The sequence below is a fragment of the Carlito syrichta genome, unplaced genomic scaffold, assembly GCF_000164805.1.
Source record: "Carlito syrichta isolate Samal-C Ts95f unplaced genomic scaffold, Tarsius_syrichta-2.0.1 Scaffold89697, whole genome shotgun sequence".
In the NCBI taxonomy this organism is placed as follows: domain Eukaryota; kingdom Metazoa; phylum Chordata; class Mammalia; order Primates; family Tarsiidae; genus Carlito; species Carlito syrichta.
In genome coordinates this window covers 45,425-66,560 of record NW_007033793.1, presented here as the reverse complement: position 1 = coordinate 66,560, position 21,136 = coordinate 45,425, and the positions used below count along the sequence as shown (strand labels likewise).

Genomic DNA, 21,136 nt, shown 5'->3' with positions numbered 1-21,136 from the left:
AGTGGAAGGCTGAGGCAGGAGGATCGCCGGAGCCCAGCAGGTCGAGGCTGCGGTGGCTGGGAGTGGCCACTGCACTCCAGTATGGGTGACAAGAGTGAGACTCCAACCAAAAAAAAAAATACACACACACACACATATACCTCCTTTTGCACTGACTACTGGTTGGAGCATTCCCAGTAATCTTTCTTTTTTTTGAGTTGGAGTCTCACTCTGTCGCCCAAACTGGAGTGCAGTGGCCGCTCCCGGCCACCGCAGCCTTGACCTGCTGGGCTCCGGTGATCTTTACGCCTCAGCCTTTCGAGTAGCCGGAATTACAGGCATGTGCTACCACGTCCGGCTGATTTTTTGATTTATTGTAGAGATGAGGTCTTGCCACCCAGGTGGGTCTTGAACCGGCGGGCTCAGGCAATCCATTCACCTCAGCCTCCCAAAGGCGCGGGATTACTAGCTGAGCCACCGAGCCCGGCTCCCAGTAATCTTTCATTTGAAACTATCTGTAAAAGCTTTGGCCAGACATGGTGGCTCACGCCTGTAATCCCAGCACTTTGGGAGACGGAGGTGAGAGGATTGCTTGAGCCCAGGAGTTTGAGACCAGCCTCGTCAACATAATGAGATCATGTCTCTACAAAAAATAGAAAAATTAGCTGGGTGTGGTGGCATGCACCTGTAGTCCCAGATTCTCAGGAGGCTGAGGCAGAAGGATCATCTGAGCCCAGGAGTTTGAGGCTGTGGTGAGTCATGATTGTGCCACTGTATTGCAGCCTGAGTGACAGAGTGAGACCCTGACTCAAAAACAAACAAACAAACAACAAACAAACAAAGCCAGTCTGGTGGTACATGCCTGTAGTCCCACCTACTGGGACGCTGAGGCAGGAGGATCACTTGAGTCCAGAAATTCAGTGCTGCAGTGAACTATGATTGCACCACTGTACTTCAGCCTGAGTGACAAAACAAGACCCTGTTTCTTAAAACAAACAGCAACAACAAAAACTCCTTATAGGGTATGTTACATATAGTAATGGAGCATTTTGCGGTGTTGAAATAAGATATAAGAATATGTAGAAAAGTTTTTGTTTTAAAGGGAGATTTATTGTTTCATAAATATGTTTTCATTCATTTATCTTATGTGCCTTTAAAAGAAAGGAAATTTGAAGAGTTTTGATTAACTCTGGGTTGTGAATAATATAGAGTTTGGATGTTATCATACTTGCAAGGACCTTTGACCAAAGATCTAGCATAGCAACATATTTTTATTAGTCAATATGGCTTATTAGTTTTCTTTTAAAATCATTTTTTAAAAACTTTTTTTTATAGCAAGCCTGTGGTTATGAGTTTACCAGCAAGCTACATCGGATGTATACAGATATGAGTGTCAGCGCTGATCTCAACAATAAGTTCAACAATTTTATCAAAAACCAAGATACAGTAATAGATTTGGGAATTAGTTTTCAAATATATGTTCTACAGGTATGATATGTTTTATTGTGGACATTTACTAATTATTTCACTACTTGGATACAAAAGATTCACAAATGGATGCCTGATCACCTTTGTTTCAGGCAGTGAATTGTGGCTTCCAGAGTTGTGTGCTATATTGATTTGGAATGAAATGTGCCATGAAAGTAATGCTCATGGGTTTTATCAGCATTTTGAGGAAGAAAAAAAAGATCTTTTAGTTGCTTAACTCATTTTATAAATGTTTGCTTCAAGTTGGATGTTGGTCTATTTAACTTTTAGTTTGGTTTTTTCCTTCTAGGCTGGTGCATGGCCTCTCACTCAGGCTCCTTCATCTACATTTGCAATTCCCCAGGAACTAGAAAAAAGTGTACAGATGGTGAGTTTGCAGGAAATGTATTAGAAGACTTAGGGAATTTTAATAGTTGTCTTCGTATTATATCACTTTTGATATTTTTTTCAAAGTCCTAAGGGCTTATGTGATAAAAATATAGTCACAAATTATATTCAGTCTGCACTTTGGGAAGACTGTAAATTATTGTAGTTACTAATGTTAAAATGAATGCTAAAGATGTCATACTGTTCTTTGTCAAAGCATGTCTCTTATTCTTACTTAGTACATCTATTATCTGCTCTTAAGCAGTTTTAAGTTGTACAAATTTTGATATTAGAAGAAATCTTAAACCCAATACTTAACGTCATTTGCCAGTTTTCCATTTGAATTTTGAGCCTTTATTTTAGAGAGGGTCTTGCTCTGTCACCTAAGTAGGAGTGCAGTGGCACAGTTATAGTTCATTTGCAGCCTCAAACTCCTGGCCTCAAGAGGTCCTCCTGCCTACAAGCAATCTTCCCAAGCTGCTAGGACTACAGGTGCACAACACCATGCTGGTTAATTTTCTTATTTGTTGTGGAGATAGGGTCTCACTATGTTGCCTAGGCTGGTCTTGAAATCCTTACCTCAAGCAATCCTCCCACTTTGACCTCCCAAAGTATTGGGATTACTGGCATGAGCGACTGTGCCAGGCCTGAATTTTTAACCATTTTTATGCCTCATTTATTCCTTGTAATATTGTTATTTCTGTGCGGTAATTTAGACAAATATATGTGGAATATGAAATATTCTAGAAAAAAATGAATTGAGGCTGGAAAATACAAATAAAAATTGCCTTGGAGTGTGACTGAATAGAAACCCTAGAATGCTTACCAAAAAAGGTTTTTGAGACTATGAAGCTATGTCTCCTTTAAGTAATCTTATTGAGATATAATTTATATACCATACAGCTTACCCATCTAAAGTATACAATTTTGGTGGTTTTTAATATTTTCAGAATTGGGCACTTATTACCATAGTTAGTTTTAGAACATTTTTATTGCCCCCAAAATTACCCCAATAGAAACCTTCTACCCATTAGCAGTCACATGCCATGTTCCTTCAACTTTCCCTTCCCCATCCGTAGGCTGTCTACTTTCTGTCTGTGGATTTACCTATTCTGGACATCTCATATAAGTGAAATCATATCTTATGTAGTCTTTTGTGACCGAGTTTATTCACTTACCATAGTGTTGTGAAGGTTAATTCATGTTAATAGCATGTATCAGTAGTTCATTCTTTTTTATTGCCAAATAATATTCCATCGTGCAGATATACCAGATTTTAAAAATCCATTCATCATTTGATGGACATTTGGTTCTTTCCACTTTTTTAGTATGTGAATAACACAGCTATACTTGTGTACAAGTTTTTGAGTGAACATCTTTTCTTATTTTATTTTATTTTTGAAAAGTTGGATTCTCACTCTGTCACCCAGACTGGAGTACAGTGGCACGCTCCCGGCCACCACAGCCTCGACTTGCTGGGCTCCGGCTATCCTTCTGCTTCAGTCTTCCAAGTAGCCGGAACTACAGGCGCACGCTACACTCCCGACTAATTTTTTGATTTATTGTAGAGATGAGGTCTCGCCAAGTTGCCCAGGCAGGTCTCGAACCCATGGGCTCAGGCAATTCACTCACCTCGGCCTTCCAAAGCACTGGGATTACAGGCTGAGCCACCGAGCCTGGCCTTTTCTTATTTTTTGATTGGATGAAAATTTGGGTGGCATTTTTTTCTGGAGAAAACTTATCCTTTAATAGTTTGTTATTTGGGCAGTGAGTGAAGGTTATGAACCAGTGAGTTATACATACATTTATGAAATATAAAATTAAAATGTTAAGTGATTACACTGTTTCCTAGAGATGTTGACAGTGAGTAGTCATTTTTAAGAGTAACTACAGGCATACCTCAGAAATATTATGAGTTTAACCAAAAAAATTCTTCTGTTGAAAGGCATATATTGTTTGCTACCTTTTTTATTTTTTGTAGATGGGATCTGGCTAATTGTCCAGACTGTATTTTTTGGATCTGTTTATTAAAACTAATTAGCCAGATATAGGATGCCATTTTGGGCTATCAATTTGGCTCCCTCTAGAGGTCAGTTTACAAATTTCAGTAAACTTGAATTATATGTAGGTTATTTTGGTTTATTTTAAAATAAGTATTATAAACAAAATAACACAGTGCAGGCTCTGGAGTCATAATTTATGATTTTAAATGTCTGTTATGCTATTTACTACTCTCTTACTTTGGGCAAATAATTTTTTAACTTTCTGTTAACTGATAATTGTACTACTTCAGAATGTTGACATGAGCACAAAATGGGGTAGTGCACACAAAGCAGTTAATCTGGCATATATTTTAAGTACTCAATAAATGGCATGGATAGTAGAAGAATAGTGATAGTGACCATCAAGCAATGGTAAGAGTAGAGTAGTATAACCAGATGGGTGGATTTCAGGAAAGCAAGCATGAGGCACTTTCAGCACAGGAGTCTAATTTAGAACTTGCTACATCTTTGAAAAGAGATTATAGCAGGAAATGTTCTAGAAATGACATGAAGGAGAGCATTTATGCAAATAGGTATGATCCCAGGTTAGTATGCATTCTGCAGAAAGAATAGATTCAACCTAGGAGCTGTGGACAAGGTAGCCAGGTAAAGTATTCTGATGTCTTTGTGACCAGGCGGGAGAAAGAAAACGGACTCCTCTCTTATCCTCTCTTACCCTCTCTTACGTCAGTCTTAAAACATATTTCTTCTTAAAACCCTGCTTCTCCGATTAAATTAAGGGAGAGTGTAGGAGCTGAAATAAAGTTCCCTTTTAAACATTATACTTTTCTCTCTCCTTGAAATAATGATTTACTACTAACAGTTCTTAACTCCTTATACTTTATTATTTATGGCCTTTACATTTTAGTTTCCTCATTTATACATAGGAAGTGGGTTTCTTTCAGATTATAAAATTATGACTCCAAGAATATCGTTCTCTCCACTTGAATTTTCTCTAATTACCAGTAGAGGGAGTTTGTCCTTAATTTTTTCCCCTAGTAAATCCAAGTTGCAGTTACATAGGATTGAAATCCATTTGTGTAATAGTGTACTTTTTCACATGTAAATAAATTCAGCTTGCCTTAGTGATAATTTGCATTTTTTACATCTTAATCTTAAATATACCTGTTTATCAAAAATTACTTCTGTTTTACACATTAGTATCTCAAAACTATGGAAATAAAGTTGTAATTAAAAGTAATTTTAGAAACTATCTAAAGGTAAATACACTCACTGAATATGAAATGTTAATTTTTAAGGCTCTCAGATCTAATTAATGCCCTCCAACAGTGTTTGAAAAAAACTGTCCTTGAGCCTATTTACTTTAAAATGAGAAGTTTAGTCAACATATATTTCTTACTAAAAGTTTTGTTAATATGATTATTTTAATGATGCAAATCAAGCAAGGTTTTACAACCTGGTCTTTGTAATACCTGGTGATTTATAATAATTCCATTTGGAGCTGTATCTTTTTATTCTTGACTAATTGTTGACTGGCTACAGAAATGGGAGTCTTTGTAATCAGATTTTAAATTTAAGGATCAAGCAATCTCTTCTTTTGGCATGTGCATATCATCATCAGTGAAACTTTCCTGAGTTGTACTACTAAGGAGGCAAAAAATATTTTTAGAGCTTGGCGTGTACATTGTAAAGCTAGTTTGCACTTAAATTATTCATAAAGAACACTTTTAAGCTTGAGTTTCTCATTTTCAGAAATATTTGCTTTTGTTCACAACTGCATTGTGTTTTGTAGATAAATTAGAAGTTGTATCGTAGTCATGGAATTTTAATAAAAAACCCAGGAGGTTATTGATTAGTCAAAGCATACTTCCAGAATCCCCTTATGATGTAGTTTGATTTGCTGTTTGTCTGGATTGGGGCCAGGCAGGCTGTAAGTATTCCAGGTGCCTGTCATTTCCCATTCATCATGCAAAGGGTTGGTGGATCTGCTGTTAGAGGAAGATGCTGCATCATTGGAGGGAAAATGTGTTCCACAAATGTCAGCTTCTCAGGACTAGGCAAACTTGATAGACTGCTGAAGGAAGTCACTAATGCTCCTGGCAGGAGCCATTCACTTCCACTGTAAGAATACGTAGGACAGCTGGTAGATTGTCTATTGCTGAGTGCTTAATGGAACTTCTTTTTGAAAGCACAAAAGGTAAAGTTTGAGATGCAAAAAAAGCTTTGGGTTTGTTATTTATGGCACTTCATACTAAAAGTATATCTACAATTCTGAACTGTGACATGATGCCGTTTTTTTTCCCCAGTTTTATAGAGATACTGAGTTTTTATCTTTTTCATGTTTTCCCACTGTATATTACCTACTCACTCTTTTTTTTTTTGAGTTGGAGTCTCACTCGGTTGCCCAGACTGGAGTGCAGTGACCGCTCCCGGCCACCGCAGCCTCGACCTGCTGGGCTCCGGCGATCCTTCCGCCTCAGCCTTCCTAGTAGCTGGAACTACAGGTGCGCGCTACCACGCCTGCCTAGTTTTTTTAATTTATTTTGGAGATGAGGTCTCGCCAAGTTGGCCAGGCGGGTCTCGAACCCGCGGGCTCAGGCAATCCACTCACCTCAGCCTCCCAAAGGCGCGGGATTACCGGCTGAGCCACCGATCCCGGCTCCTACTCACTCTTTAAAAAATATACAGTCTGCATTTTTAGACTGATGTCCTATTATTACGCACTGAATTCCGGGAAGCAGTTTTTAAAATTTTAAAGCTACATTAATAGTGAGTTAAGTTTAATTAGTCACAATAATATCAACAAGAGACTATCCGAAGAGATGTATCCTGAAGCTTTGCATTAACGTTTGATGTGTTAGAAGTTAAATCACAGATGCCACTATTTGTGAAACCACACAAGTGTGAATCAGCCAGCCACTTCAGCAAGGGCATAGATTGGCAAATAGGAGATTACAAACAAGTTATGATTTATATTTCCATATTGGAATGTATGTGAAAGTGTGTTTGGTCTGTAAGTAGAATTTATACAGTCCAAATTGATATCATTCAGAAATGATAATGAATCACTATGTTGTTTTTGAATTTCTATGAAAAGTCAAATTTGCAGTGCTGTGGTTTAATGATGAGAACTCTGGACCAGCTTGTCAAGTAAGAGAGTTGGGATAATATCTGTCTGATCTTGGTCAGACACTGCATGGATGTGTTTTCTCCTCTGTAAAATGAGAGGGTAGACCACTTGGGATATAATATAAGTCTTTTCTAACATGAACACTTTCTTAGTTTTGAAGTATGGTGGTAAATAGGTAAGTTATAATAGCCGAAAGTAATTTGTGGTGTTTTTTGTTTTTTTTTTTTACAGTTTGAATTATTTTACAGCCAGCATTTCAGTGGAAGGAAACTTACATGGTTACATTATCTCTGTACAGGTAAAATGCATTTAATTATATCTGGTTTAATGAAATTTACCCAATATGATTACATTTATTTAGAAAGAGATTTTCTGTAGCTTAATTATAGTTTTTAACCTTCTCCATCTGCCTTTCTGATTACCATTAAAGCAACAAATAATGAAGTTCAAGTATAGCACTTTTTAATAATAATTTATAATTATGCTGCTTATAATATTCCCACTTTTTAGGAAGTGTTCTGAATTTTATAATGATTTATTACATTTCTGTAGCCACCCACTTTTTATAGACACTAGAAAATTTACTTAGTAGGTTGGGCGCAGTAGCTCACACCTATCATCCTAGCACTCTGGGAGGCTGAGGTGAGAGGATTGTCTGAGCTCACGGGTTCGAGCTCAGCCTGGGCAGCTTGGCAAAACCTCCTCTCTACAATAAATAAAAAAATTAGCCGGGCATGATGATGCGTACCTATAGTTCCAGCTACTTGGAAGGCTGAGGCAGAAGGATCCCCTGAGCCCAGCAGGTCGAGGCTGCAGTGGCCGTGAGCAATGTGCCACTGTACTCCAGCCTGGGCTACAGAGAGAGACTCTGACTCAAAAAATTAAGAAAAAGAAAATTTACTTAGAAAGTCAGATTTGATGGATCAGATATTCCTAAGAAATAAATATACCCTGAAGAACTCAAATCACTCTATAAAAAAGATACCTGCACATGTATGTTTATCGCAGCATTGTTCACAATAGCAAGATCATGGAGTCAACTATGCTGTCCATCAAAAGAGGACTGGGTTTTAAAAATGTGGTACATATACACAGTGGAATATTATGGAACCATAAAAAAGAACAAAATCATGAATTTTGCAGCAACCTGGATGGAATTAGAGTTTATAATACTGAGTGCTCTCTCACAGAAACAAAGGTCTGAGTATCGCATGTTCTCACTCATAAGTGGACCTTGAACAACTATCGTAATACCATTAGAAAAGGGTTAACAGTGGTGGGAAACTATGGGGCGGGGATAGGGAGGGGAAGGGAGGTGGGATTAACGGTAGTCAATATCTGTCTGGGGACGGGTTGGGGCACACCTCATCAACAAGGGTACCTGCACAATGCATATTTGTATACCTAACCCTTAACTGTACCCCACAATTTTAAAATAAAAAATATGTATAAAAAAAAAGAAATTACATTAAGTATTATATGGCATCATAAGGAAACCTAACCATTTGATTTTTGTTTGTAGTATTATAATGAATGCAGTTGTAAATGCTTTTTCCAGAAAGTCCCAAATAATTTCTAGTGGTTACCAGTTTGCGAAAGTTTTAATAAGAATTTAATTATGTTCTTTGTTTCTTTCTGGAACAGTGGGGTCCACTAATTAATAGAATTAATGTATTTGAGTGACTGTAGACTATGTGTGCATTTGGTCTGAGTTGCCTGAAGGTGTCACAGTAGCCGTAACCTTTATTAGGACATTCTTTCTTTTTTTGGACAGGGTCTTGCCATATTGTCCAGGCTGGAGCGCAGTGAAACGGTCTTAGCTCACTGCAACCTTGACCTCCTGGACTCAAGCAGTCCACTTGCCTGAGCCTCCCAAGTAGCTAGGACTTCAGACACATACTTCAGTGTCCAAAAATATAGACACATACTTCTGGATTTTCTGTAGCGACATGATCTCACTATGTTGCTCATGCTAGTCTCAAACTCCTGGTCTCAAGCAATCCTCCCACCTCGGCCTCCCGAAGTGCTGGGATTATAGGTGTGAGCCACAGCGCCTAGCTTAGGAAATTCTTTCTATCCACTTCCTTAAGAGATATTTCATCTTAGTACCTGTGATACTCATCATTTATTGGACTCATTTACATCTTGTGATATCATGGTTTATTATATTAGTGATGCATATTGCTTTATTTGTACAAGTTTATCTGCCATACAAGTTGGGCATTCTAACTTTTAAATTACTTTAATAAATAGATGTTTATTGATATTCTTAATAAGTAGTCACTTAATATTTGACCTCTTATTTTACATATGTTGTGAATTTTTTCTGTTCTCATTTAGTAAATATAATTGATTTGACATGTTGTAGATATTATGTTTTCTAAGAAAACTAATATATCTTAATGTAGTTGAGTTTAATTTGCTGTTACTTCCCCTGAACATTCATCTTGGATAGTTTAAACTCTTATTATTCTCAGTACCTCAGCAATAATCAACTAGTCTCCTAAAGTAATTTTAATGAGGGGCTTTTTTCATGTTCAGCAACTGGGTATACTTGTATAAAGGAAGAAAAAAAGAACTTAGGTACATAGTTTTAGCCATTGAAATTTGGCCTGAACACTGTCACCATAACATCTAACTAGGAAAGAGAACAACTTTCCTTTTCTGTTTCAAACTATACTAAATTCCCGAACTGGTACATAATAGCTACATAACTTAACCTGGGGTTAAGTTACTAACTCACCACTTACCATTTGTCCATTTGTTTTTGTGTTGTCTGTGTTTTGTAAAACCAAATGGTTTCTTCCTTTGGAAAAGAGATGTTAACTGTATAAATTTATTTCTTGTTTTGAATCACTGAAGGTTCTGAAAACAACAGGGACTATCAGTGATACCATTGAGTAGAGTGCGTTTTTTTTCCTCCTTCCCAGCTTTACCGAGGTGTGACTGACATAACAATTGTATATATTTACAGCATACAGTGTATGTGTATATTGTGATTAGCTCAACTTATCTTTAATATTATTCAGTGATTAGTATAACTGTCATGATTATTAGTATTATGATTAGTATAACTTGTCACTTCATGTGCTTACCAGTTTTTTGTAATGAAAACATTAAGATCTACTGTCATAGCAATTGTCAAGCATGCACTTAGTCATCATGAACTTATTTGTCCTAATTGAAACTTTGTGTCCTTTGACCAAAATTTTTTGCTTTGCTTTTGTTTTTTATTGATTCATTGAATGAAAGGTTCTGCAGCATCGTCTGTATTTAAAGTGCTTTTCTTGGAGTGTCTGCAGGTGGTATCAGACTCCGAGACTTTTCTAGAACATTGGCTCAGATCCTGACTGGGCACTCAGAGTTATATTTCTTCAGAAACCCTATCATACTTAAACATAATGAAAATAACTCTTTTCTAGTTTGTTTCTACATTCCCAGGTTATTTAAATCCCAAGAAACAGTTTAATGTTTGTATTGTAAGCCAAGGTCTATACACATGGCTGGAGATGGAGTATGAAGTGGTATTTGGAGGAGCTTAGACTCAGAAGACCTGGGGTTAAGTTACTAACTCACCACTTACCAGCCATGCAGCTTGAGCAAGTTACTGAACTTCTTTGAGCCTGTTTTCTCATCTTTATCTTCTAATGGCCAAGTGGACAGACATAAAATGCAGAGCCTCAGCCCTCAAAAAGCTCTTGTCCAGTCGTTAGACAGACAAGTACATAGTTATAGGGCAGTGTGTTCAGTGCTGTGATAGAGAGGCCAGCCTAGGGTATGCTTCGTACGTCACAGGATGGTGGTGGCAGGCAGGTGCTGGTGAGGGAAGGCTTCTTGGGAAATGATATCTAAGCCGAGCTAGGCAAGGAGGAATGTTGAGAGTGTATATTACCAATGGAGGTAAGAATTTTAAGAAGCAATCCATGATAATAGACATGACAGAATACCAAGTGAGAAAAAGCCTGAAAATTCCACTGGATTTATGACTAAGGGCTTTGGATGGAATTATCCTTAGGGGACAACTTGATGGAGACATACAGATGCATGATGAAGAGAAATATCCATACAATGTCATGGTTTCCAGGACACTGTCTGGATATAAATAAATTTGATTTGTGACAGAGCAAGAAGTTGTAGGAATGCCAGGTCAGTTGCTGAAATATAAATTGAGAAATGATTAACTCAAGGGAGGTACCACTTCATCAGATAACCTAATGTAGATCAAGTTAGTACTTTGTGGACTGTAAATCACTCTATGTGTTGGTAGTTACTATTATTTTCCAAAGTGAAAGTCACACTGTATTGTTGCACATACATTAAAAGGCAGTGATTCTATCCTTGACTGAATTCTTCTCATTATTGCTTTCATTTACTTCAACACCTAAAAATAGTGAGGGGTCTTATATGACCTAATGATCAGTTCACATTCAGATTTCCCTGGTTGTCTCCAAGGCAACTTTCATGGCTACTTTATTGTACTCAGATACCACTGATGACATTTGGGTGTTATGTCTCCCCACTTCCTCTTCCTGCCACTTCCCCACAAGCCTCCTGCCCCTCTGCATTCTCTGACATACTGTTTTGAACGGACCAGGCCAGTTGTCTTGCATAATATCCAGTGTTCTGAGTTTATCAGATTGTTTACTTGTAGTGTTTTTTTTTTTTGTTTTCTATTATCTGTGCTTTCTGTAAAGTGAAAATTAGGTCTGAAGTTTTATTATATTCGGGTTAAGTTATTGTTAAGAATGCTTCTTGGGGGTCCTGTGCATGTCATGTTGCATTATAGCAGAAGGCCGGTATTGTCAGATTGTTTTAGTATTACAGATGCTAACCTTGGTCACTTGATTAAGGTAGTGGCCACCAGATAGCTCCATTATAAAGGCACGTTTTCAGTTAGAGACCATCTAAGGGTGATACGTAGGTCACACATGAATACCCTCTTCGAGGAATAACCTAACCTCTAGTTCTAACATCAACTGATGATCCTTGCCAGAATCAGTTATTTCATGACTGGTTGTAAAGCAGTGATATTCTATCACTCCTGCAGCATTTATTAGATGGCATTCTTCTGAAAAGAAAAACTTTCCCTAAGGGAGCAGGGAACTGATGGAGATAATGGGAGAGTGACTTGGAGGAGACTATTGTGTGAGCCCTGCGCATTGTAAATGCCGGTTAACTTTTGGTGGACTTATTTTTAAAAGTTGCATGGAACAAACTGTATTATTTTAGTTTTCAGTCTCTTAGGGCTTGCCAACCTACTTTGCAGGTTTAATTATCAGTCTTATCATTTTTCTTTGCTGTTTGCTTGGCAGTAATTAAATGAACCCTACAAGTCTGGGGCTTCCTTCCCTGCCCAAATGTCCCCCTATCCTTTCTCTGGTCTTTCCATATGTGAGCTGACTAGGAGAATGGTGCTGAGAAAAGTGGGAAGAGACCCCTGGTGATGGATTGAGAAATAGCAATAAAAAGACATAATACAACACTAACTAGTTTTCTTCTTTTTAAGGCTGTAGAATGAACTGAAGAAGTAAATATGCTTTGGTTCTGTACTTGCATGACCTGCTAATGCTTTTTGGGTCTGTGTTTCCAAACCCCTGGCAGTGTGGTGCAGCATCAGTGACATCCTAGCTGATGGTCCTGTTGAATCATCTCAGGCTTGATGCATTATTTTATACTTGTTTCTGGTATATTATTAATGATAAAATGAAAATTGTGTGGTGTTGTACTTTTTACCACATTTTCCAAACTTAAATGTTGAGATGAGAGTCCTTAAAGTACTGTTTATACTAATTGTTAGTCATATGCTCCAAATGATAATTTTTAAAAAGTAAAATGTTTACATGAATGGGATATTCTAATATATCAGCTTCCTTTCATGAAAACTCAGAGATTAGGATTTTTTTTCTCTCTATGTATATCAGGGTTTTTTTTCTGAAATAAGTTGAGGCATAAATGATAATAATGATAATGAAAGTTAATATAGGCATGTGCAGTGAGTGATACTAAATTGGTGAATTGCTTACATTCTTTAAAATCTTTAATTATGTAATGAATAAATAGAAGAAGCACAAAACCTTGATCAGAGTTGCTAATTATCCCTGAGATGGAAAACATAATCTGTAGCATAATTTCATGAGAAATACAGTTTCTTTGAATTAAAATGAAGAGCTTTAAAATGAGATCTCACAATGGTTTAGTTTATAATCCTTATTAAACAGTCTAATAGTGTAGACCATGTTTCGGGGGGTGCCAGGAGGAGAGTCATTAAACCACAATTTGAAGCCTTAGGAAGCAGTTCTTCAACTCGCATCAGTTTTTAAACATGTTACAGAGCATTGCAGGGTTACACATGTTGTCATATTATTTGTTACAAGTTTTTGTGTGCTTATGTCATGCTGCTGTTTCCTGGTATGTCACAGAACTGTTGTGTGCCTACACCTGCTGTATTTTTGATACTTACCAGGGTAGTTCAGCATTTAGAACATTTTTAGCCTATCAGCTATTTCCACAAAAGAATGGATCTTCTTGTTTGTCTCTCCTTCTACACCTGTTTGCCTCTAGAAAGTTACTGGGAAGAAAAATATTATTTATGAGACAAAACAGCATTGCTAAATTTTGGCAGAGGCCGGGCTCAGTGGCTTAGCCTGTAATCCCAGCACTTTGGGAGGCCAAGGCAAGTGGGAGGCCTTTGGGTTCGAGACCAGCCCGGGCAACTTGGCAAGACCTTGTCTCTACAATACATCAAAAATTAGCTGAGCATGGTAGCACACACCTGTAGTTCTGGCTATTCAGAAGGCTGAGGCAGAAGGATCACCCGAGCCCAGCAGGTTGATGCTGGGGTGGCTGTGAATGTGCCACTCTACTCCAACCTGGGGGACAGAGTGAGATTCCAACTCAAAACAACCACAAAAAAAAGGTTTTTTTGGGGCAGAAATTGCAGTTTCAGCAGAGCTTCAGAAGCATATCCCGTATGGTTGTAGACCTCTCAATGTCCTTGACTCTACCTGGACAGATCGGCTGGACAGCACATAAGCAGTTGCTGGTAGCCAGCTCTCATTCCCTCCTTCTGTCTGTCCATTTCTTTTTCTCCCACCCTCTTTTATTGTTGTTTGGTTGTTGTTTTTTCTGTGTAGGTCTTAGCCTTTCTAGTACTATTTAAAGACACTGTTTAAACCTACTATGATAGCTTAACTGTGATTTACATTACTTACTCAAAAACAAATAATAGCCTTGCACCCTTACCCCCAAATTAAACAAAACAAAAACAAAATGACTACATTGTTAACAGCAATGGCTTAACAAAAAGTTCAACAAAATAATTGGTTCGCTCTTTCAGGAGAAAATATCTGAAATAAACTATTGATTACTCAAGTAAGAGTGAAACATTTCTTTGAATGGCAACGGTCAGTTGACTGTCAAAATTTTTGTTTAATTGTAGGTGAAGTTAAAATGAACTATTTGGGCAAACCATATGTAGCCATGGTTACAACATACCAAATGGCGGTTCTTCTCGCCTTTAACAACAGTGAAACTGTCAGCTATAAGGAGCTTCAAGACAGCACTCAGATGAATGAAAAGGAACTGACAAAAACAATCAAATCATTACTTGATGTGAAAATGATTAACCATGATTCAGAAAAGGTATGTGCTCGTGTTCCAAGGAATTTAAGCATTGTCAACAGTCAAGCTTTTCTGTGCGATGTTTGCAGTTTTAAAGCAAGGATGTGACTGTCAGTGCCCTCTGCACTTCAGAAGGCACTTGAATCAGCTCTATTACTGCGGGCTCTTTACAGCTGTGAACTTGAGGCGGAACAGAGAATGCTGTGCGAGTTGGTACCTGGCACCCTTAGAGTTTGATTTTACTTGTCCTTTTTTGTGACAATTTACTGAAAAATTGTAAAAGAATTGCCACCTGTAGAATTCTGGTTAATTGAAGTTTTTAAATGGAAGACTACTGTAAATCTTTCTGGGCTTTTTTTCCCACATGAATAGTTAATTTAATTCTATGTTTCTGTAATAGGAAATGGCACCCTGTTGATGTCTGTCTGTATACATAATTAACGTGTAACTTCATTCCAAGTGCTCTCAAGTACTTTCATGTCAGCACACAGTGAGCCACCATGTATTTTTATTATCTGTCACAAGAATAACAAGCCAATACTATAGTAATTCCTTTTCTTTATAACTTAGTAACAAGTTTTTATTGTTTTGCTGTTATAGTATATTCTAGATGTTTAAATGGTTTAAAAAGGCAGCAAATATGGGCTAAATCTCCTGCTTCAAATTATTGTGCTTATAAGAATAAATTCTTTTTGAAATAAACTTCATTGCTTTATTAGATCTAACAGACATAAAATTGCAATATCAAGTTTTTTTCAACTATGCTGAGTTTCTTAACACTTTCAGTTTTTGTGTATGGTCACAAAACTATTTGTAATCAGTCTATTTATTAGTACCAATCTGTGAATCACTCTAAGGTTCACATTAGTTTAGGTCCAATTTCCTTCTTTCTTTTGTCCTGAATTGACCAGATGTAAGTAATAAATTCTTGTAAATGCTTCATTTTTATTTTGATGAAGTTAATAGCCTATAATTTATCTCTCATCAGTTCATTTTGCTGATATCCTTAAGATTATGATAACATTTTGTAGTCTATAATTGATAACTATAAGTAGTATATATTCTGAAATTCAGATCAGTTTTTCAATAACTTTGAGAAATGTTTAATTTTTCTGGCTTCAGAATCTTAACAAATTACAAATTTCTTAATTCAGATTCTAATTAATTAAGGTTAATTAATGATTTTTTTAAGCACTTAAGTGCTTTAAAAATTTTATTTTTTTTCTAAAGCATGTATTTTTGACACTTGGAAATTTACAAAATAAATATATATTTCTTGTTTGTGTATTACATTTTAATTATTAATCTGCCAGTTCTTTAGCAGGATTTATTAGGTTATTATTAAGAATTAGCCCATCTGTCAAGTTCCTCTTGATCCTGCTGCCAAAGAAATTCCACTGCATGATATGAGTGGCCTTCTTAAACCAAATACAGAAGTCATGATTCTAAAAATTGGCTCAACAACTTTCCCCTTAGAAAAGGCCACTTGCTTCTCAAAGAGTGAATAAAACATGGATTGAGGGATAGACCCTGTCCCCATCACTGTAGGTCATGCGAGTTGATGCTTGTGTGCCGCTGGAAACACAAATTTCTTCTAGAGTCAAGATATTTATAGTTGATGTTTTGTTATTGCAGCATTTGAAAAAAGTTAGTTGTTTGGTTTTTCAAAATGAGATGGAAAAGTTATAAGCTTTGGTGTTTCATAAAAAGTCAAATGTTGAAAACTCCATTTAGGCCAGTGAGCTTGACTCTTATTAAAAGTCAGTATATTTAATAATTGTATGAGAAAATAGCTTATTCCTAAATATAAATTGATTAAGATTCAGGCAGATGTAAAAGTGGAAAATTCTTTGTTTTTGCTTGTTTGTTGAACAAAAGACAATTGTCTTTCTCTTAAATTTAATAAGTCTTTATAAAAAATACTGAGAATTTAATCTTTTTGTTTAGTTATTATTTAATTTCATGGCATATTACTTGCAATAAACTCCTATTTAGTAATTTTGTTTTTTATAAATATAAATGTATTATTTTTAAATGTAGGAAGACATTGATGCAGAATCTTCATTTTCATTAAATATGAACTTCAGCAGTAAACGAACAAAATTTAAAATTACTACATCAATGCAGAAAGATACACCACAAGTAAGTGTTTTTTTTAAAATATAAGCATTTGGGGGGATATAATAAGCTTTGAACTTTACACTGAGGTTGTAATTTTGCACACCAAAATAAATAAAATGATGCATCTGGTTTCTGGTTTATTCTTTGCATTTCCTAACCTTACAATCAAACAGAAATCTCTACCAGTATTTTATTTTAAAAAGTAGCTAAGGAGGCCGAGCTCCATAATCCCAGCACTTTGGGAGACCAAGGCGAGTGGATTGCCTGAGCCCACGGGTTCGAGACCAGCCTGGGCAACTTGGTGAGACCTCATCTCTACAATAAACAAAAAATTAGCTGGGCGTGGTAGCACGTGCCTGTAGTTCTGGCTGCTTGGAAGGCTGAGGCGGAAGGATCGCTGAGGTGGCCGTGAGTGTGCCACTGCACTCCAGCCTGGGTGACAGTGAGACTCCAACTCAAAAAAAAAAGTAGCTAAGGAAATGGTGTTGTAGTTTAGTTGTATTTGCTCCTTAAACCATTAAAATGTATAGCTTTGCTTTGCATTCTCTTCCAAAATTCCCACCTTGAGAAGTAATAGAATCTTTCATATTTTCCTTCCTTCCTTTCTTTTTCTTCCTTCCTTCCGCTCCCCCTGCCTTCTTTTGTCCCGATCTCTGTCATCCACACTGGAGGGCAGTGGCAGGATCACAGTTTACTGAAGCCTCTACCTTCTGGGCTCTGACAATCCTGATTTTTCTGCTACAGGCGAGTGCCATCACACCCAGCTAATTTTTTTTATTTTTTTGTAGAGATGAGGTCTCACTATGTTGCCCAGATTGGTCTTGAACCCCAGAGCTCAAGTGATCTTCTCGCTGCTGCTTCCCAAAGTGGTGGGGTTACAGTAAAATAGAAGAAAATTTTACAGCTCATTTCTTTGCAAAGAAAAGTTGTCATATAAAATTCTTCTCAAACTTTCATGTGCAAATGAGCCACCTGGGGTTCTTGTAAAAATGCAGATTGTGATTGGGGGTCTGGATTGGGGCCTAGACCCAGAGGAACCAGTGTGAGAGGGACATCTGCTCTGGATTATCTTAACTCAGCAGTGATTTTTGCTTTGGTTTGAGATGGACTGTTTTGTCACTTATGTTCCCTGACTACCTCCTGTGTATGGTCTTTAGGCTTGTGCATGACTATCAAGGCCCTCTTCTGGACGTATTTCCCCATGGTGGAAACAGATACTAGCTCACTGCCATTAACTTTGAGCCCTAAAATGATCCAGTTTCCATTTTCCCTCAGGCTGAAGAGCAATAAGTTGGAATATATGGAATGTACTGTATCTTTTAAAAGCTGTTATGGGATCCTTGTTACTGTGGCATGGCCTGTTTAATGTGCCTTGTTTTACATGGAGAGAGGACCTCTCTGACCCATTCCTGGCTTCTCTGCTTGAGCCAGATAGAACCCTTCACAATTCTTCCCCTTGAAGCCTGATCCTGGATGCACTTGGAGCCAGTTGCTGCACTTGGCAGAACTCTGTCTAAGAGCATTATGACATAGGTTCTGTAATCATTGATGGGACAATTGCCTTGAAAATTATTGCTCTGTCTCATTTTAGACCTACTTTATTGCCTCTTTGCAGTAACAGTACAGGCTGTGATAGTATAATTTTTTTTTCTAATATTCTAGCCTTAGAAATGATATATAAACCACTGTAGATGTTGTTTTGGTAGTGGTTATGGGAAATTGGGCATAGCATAAGTGTATAATTTGATGTTCAGTATTTATTGGAAATTCATATGAACTCACTGATAACATGAATTCAGAACAGGTTCAGTGACAGGGTCTTGTTTGCTTGTTTTTTTTTTTTTGTTGTTGTTGTTGTTTTGGTCTGGAAAACAGGAAATGGAGCAGACCAGAAGTGCTGTAGACGAGGACAGGAAAATGTATCTCCAAGCTGCTATAGTTCGTATCATGAAAGCACGGAAGGTGCTTCGGCACAACGCCCTTATCCAAGAGGTAAAGGGGTCTCAGGACTTGGTGTGGTAGGGACATTATCAGTGTACGGATGGGCTGATACTTCTTAAAAATGATACAGACATGATATGATCCCCAGATAGCATCAAGAAATGGCTCATTACTTAAGGCAAGCAGTCCTTACTTGTAATTTCACTGTTAAATTCAGATTGCTTTGGCTTGAACTTAGAGGTCGAAAACTTGCCGCTTCATTGAGTCTCCTGTCCAATTATGGAAGGAATTTGGCCCATCAAATATTCATTCATTCTATAATATCTGAGTGCCGGCCACGTGACAGAGTGCCAGCTGGTCACAGGATGTGGTGCAGAGCAGCTCAGGACCTGGTAGGCGTCTAGAGGGCAAGAAACACGTTCTTGGAATAATACACAAATAAATAGTTACATGAACATGCGCTGAAAGGAAGCTCTACAGTCCTATGAGAATGTATATAAAAGTCCTCACCTGAGGGTCCTAGGGAAACTTCCTTGAAAAAGTGATATTCGAACCAAGAGCCGGAAGTTGAGTTACAGTAAATGGAAGCTTGGGGGTGAAAATGGGAGCGTTGTGAGTATTGAGACAGATTATTTAGTTTGTCGTTTTATTTAATTATGTATAAATATTATTAGATGTGGCTGTATGTATGGTCTGTATTTTAATTTCTTCACAATGTAAACATTGGGCTTTTTCCTTGCTTTGTTAAAATTTCCTTTTGGCCACTGTGTCAAAATTGTTAGATCTAATTGCACCTTCCCTCTTTGCACTGCCTTGCTTTGTTTTAAAAATTTAATATTGTCCATGGCACGCACTCACTTGCTGTATTATGTCTATCCTATTTAAATGATGGTACTCAGTTTAATTAATTATTTAATAATTAATGTAGTAATAATTTTATAATTATTCTCATGCTTATTTTATGTATCTTTTTCCTCCTGGACTCTGTTCGTTGAAACCTCAATAAATTTGAGATACTTTACAGCTGATTGGCTTAAAGTTACTGCTTATAGCTGATGAACTAACAGAGTTTGACTTCTGTGTCTCTCTCCCACAGGTGATTAGCCAGTCAAGAGCTAGGTTTAACCCCAGTATCAGCATGATTAAGAAGTGTATTGAAGTTCTGATAGACAAACAGTACATCGAACGCAGTCAAGCGTCGGCAGATGAGTACAGTTATGTTGCGTGATGTCGCTCCCCTCCAGTGTGGGTGTGAGAAGATCATTGCCATCACCATTTGGTGTGTTCCTGTGGGAGAAAGCAGGCCTGTGCCTCCATAATTTGGTCATTTGGCAGCCCCTGTTTTTCTGCTGTTTACAACATCACCAGTGCCACGTCATGAGCGTCAAAGAAAATGCCTAGAGATATTTCAAGCTCATGTCATTATGACATTTCTTAAAACTTTATTAAAGGAATGAGTGAAGTATTGCTGAAATGTGGAAATTTGGTTGGGTACCATGCTTTTTCTCCCCTTCACGTTTGCAGTTGATGTGTTTTTTTTTTTTTTAATGTATCTTAAAGGACATAAAATAAAACTTAAATATTGTAATATGACAGATAACCTAATAATTGTATCTACATTAAAATGACAAACATGATATTGCTGCTTGTCAAATAAAAAAAAATAAAGAAATAGAATGCCTTTTTTATGTTGATGGAGTGTCAGATTGACCACAAAGTAATAATATAGACTCAAAGCAGCTCATGCAGCTTTAGTTCAATTTTTATCTGAATGGTTTAATTCACTTGTACTCCTGTTTAAGTTCTACATGAGAAATGTCTAGATTATTGTTCTTGGATGCATAAAATGCATTCAGTATAAAGAATGCTTTATTTTTATGGATTAGAGCTACGTTGGATATTAGCATTTTGAAACTGCAGGTATAATTCCATCAACAGTTTCTGATGATGTGCTACACCCAGAAACCAGGTATGAGGATGTGTGGTGACCTCAAGTCTGGCACAGAAAGAGCCTTTCATCCCAAAGTTGTCTTACTTTTGTTTGCATATTAATCAATTCTCATATAGACGAAGACCCAAGCTCTGCGGCCTTTCCTGAGCTGTAGGAGATTCTGTGATGCCAGTGTGTTCCTTCTAAACCCCCGACCTGTTACCCTTATTCCTGTCCTTTAATAGTGTAGACACTAGAGTCACTCTGGTAAGTCGTAGGTGTGCTTAGCAATGCATAACTTAAATACCTTTTTAAAAAAAATTTTTTTTGTATAGTACATTATACCTGGTGCCACTGATATAGAAACTTAAAATCCATTATTTTGTTTATTCTATATATCAACAGCAGTATTAGAATACTCTGATCTATTACCATATTTATTTTCTATCCATCATCCCTCCCCTTTCAACACAACACATTTTTTTTAAACTGAATTATTTTCCAAGCTAAAAAAATAAACACAACTTTTTTTAAGCTGGAATGTTTTAAAGCATATTC

General features: G+C 37.1%; 1 protein-coding gene across 2 annotated transcripts in view; it reads left to right on the top strand.

Annotated features, from left to right (window-relative positions):
* Positions 1-20,297, top strand: part of CUL2 (cullin 2) — a 103,239-nt gene extending 82,942 nt beyond the window's left edge. For both annotated transcript variants that reach the window (XM_008058214.2, XM_021712358.1), the window contains 7 exons: positions 1,315-1,467; positions 1,757-1,834; positions 7,198-7,264; positions 14,405-14,607; positions 16,627-16,728; positions 18,583-18,699; positions 19,745-20,297. In XM_008058214.2, coding sequence (XP_008056405.1) covers positions 1,315-1,467; positions 1,757-1,834; positions 7,198-7,264; positions 14,405-14,607; positions 16,627-16,728; positions 18,583-18,699; positions 19,745-19,876 — 852 coding nt within the window. In that variant the 3' untranslated portion in view covers positions 19,877-20,297. The remainder of the gene's footprint in view (positions 1-1,314; positions 1,468-1,756; positions 1,835-7,197; positions 7,265-14,404; positions 14,608-16,626; positions 16,729-18,582; positions 18,700-19,744) is intronic.
* Positions 20,298-21,136: the final 839 nt, after the last annotated feature.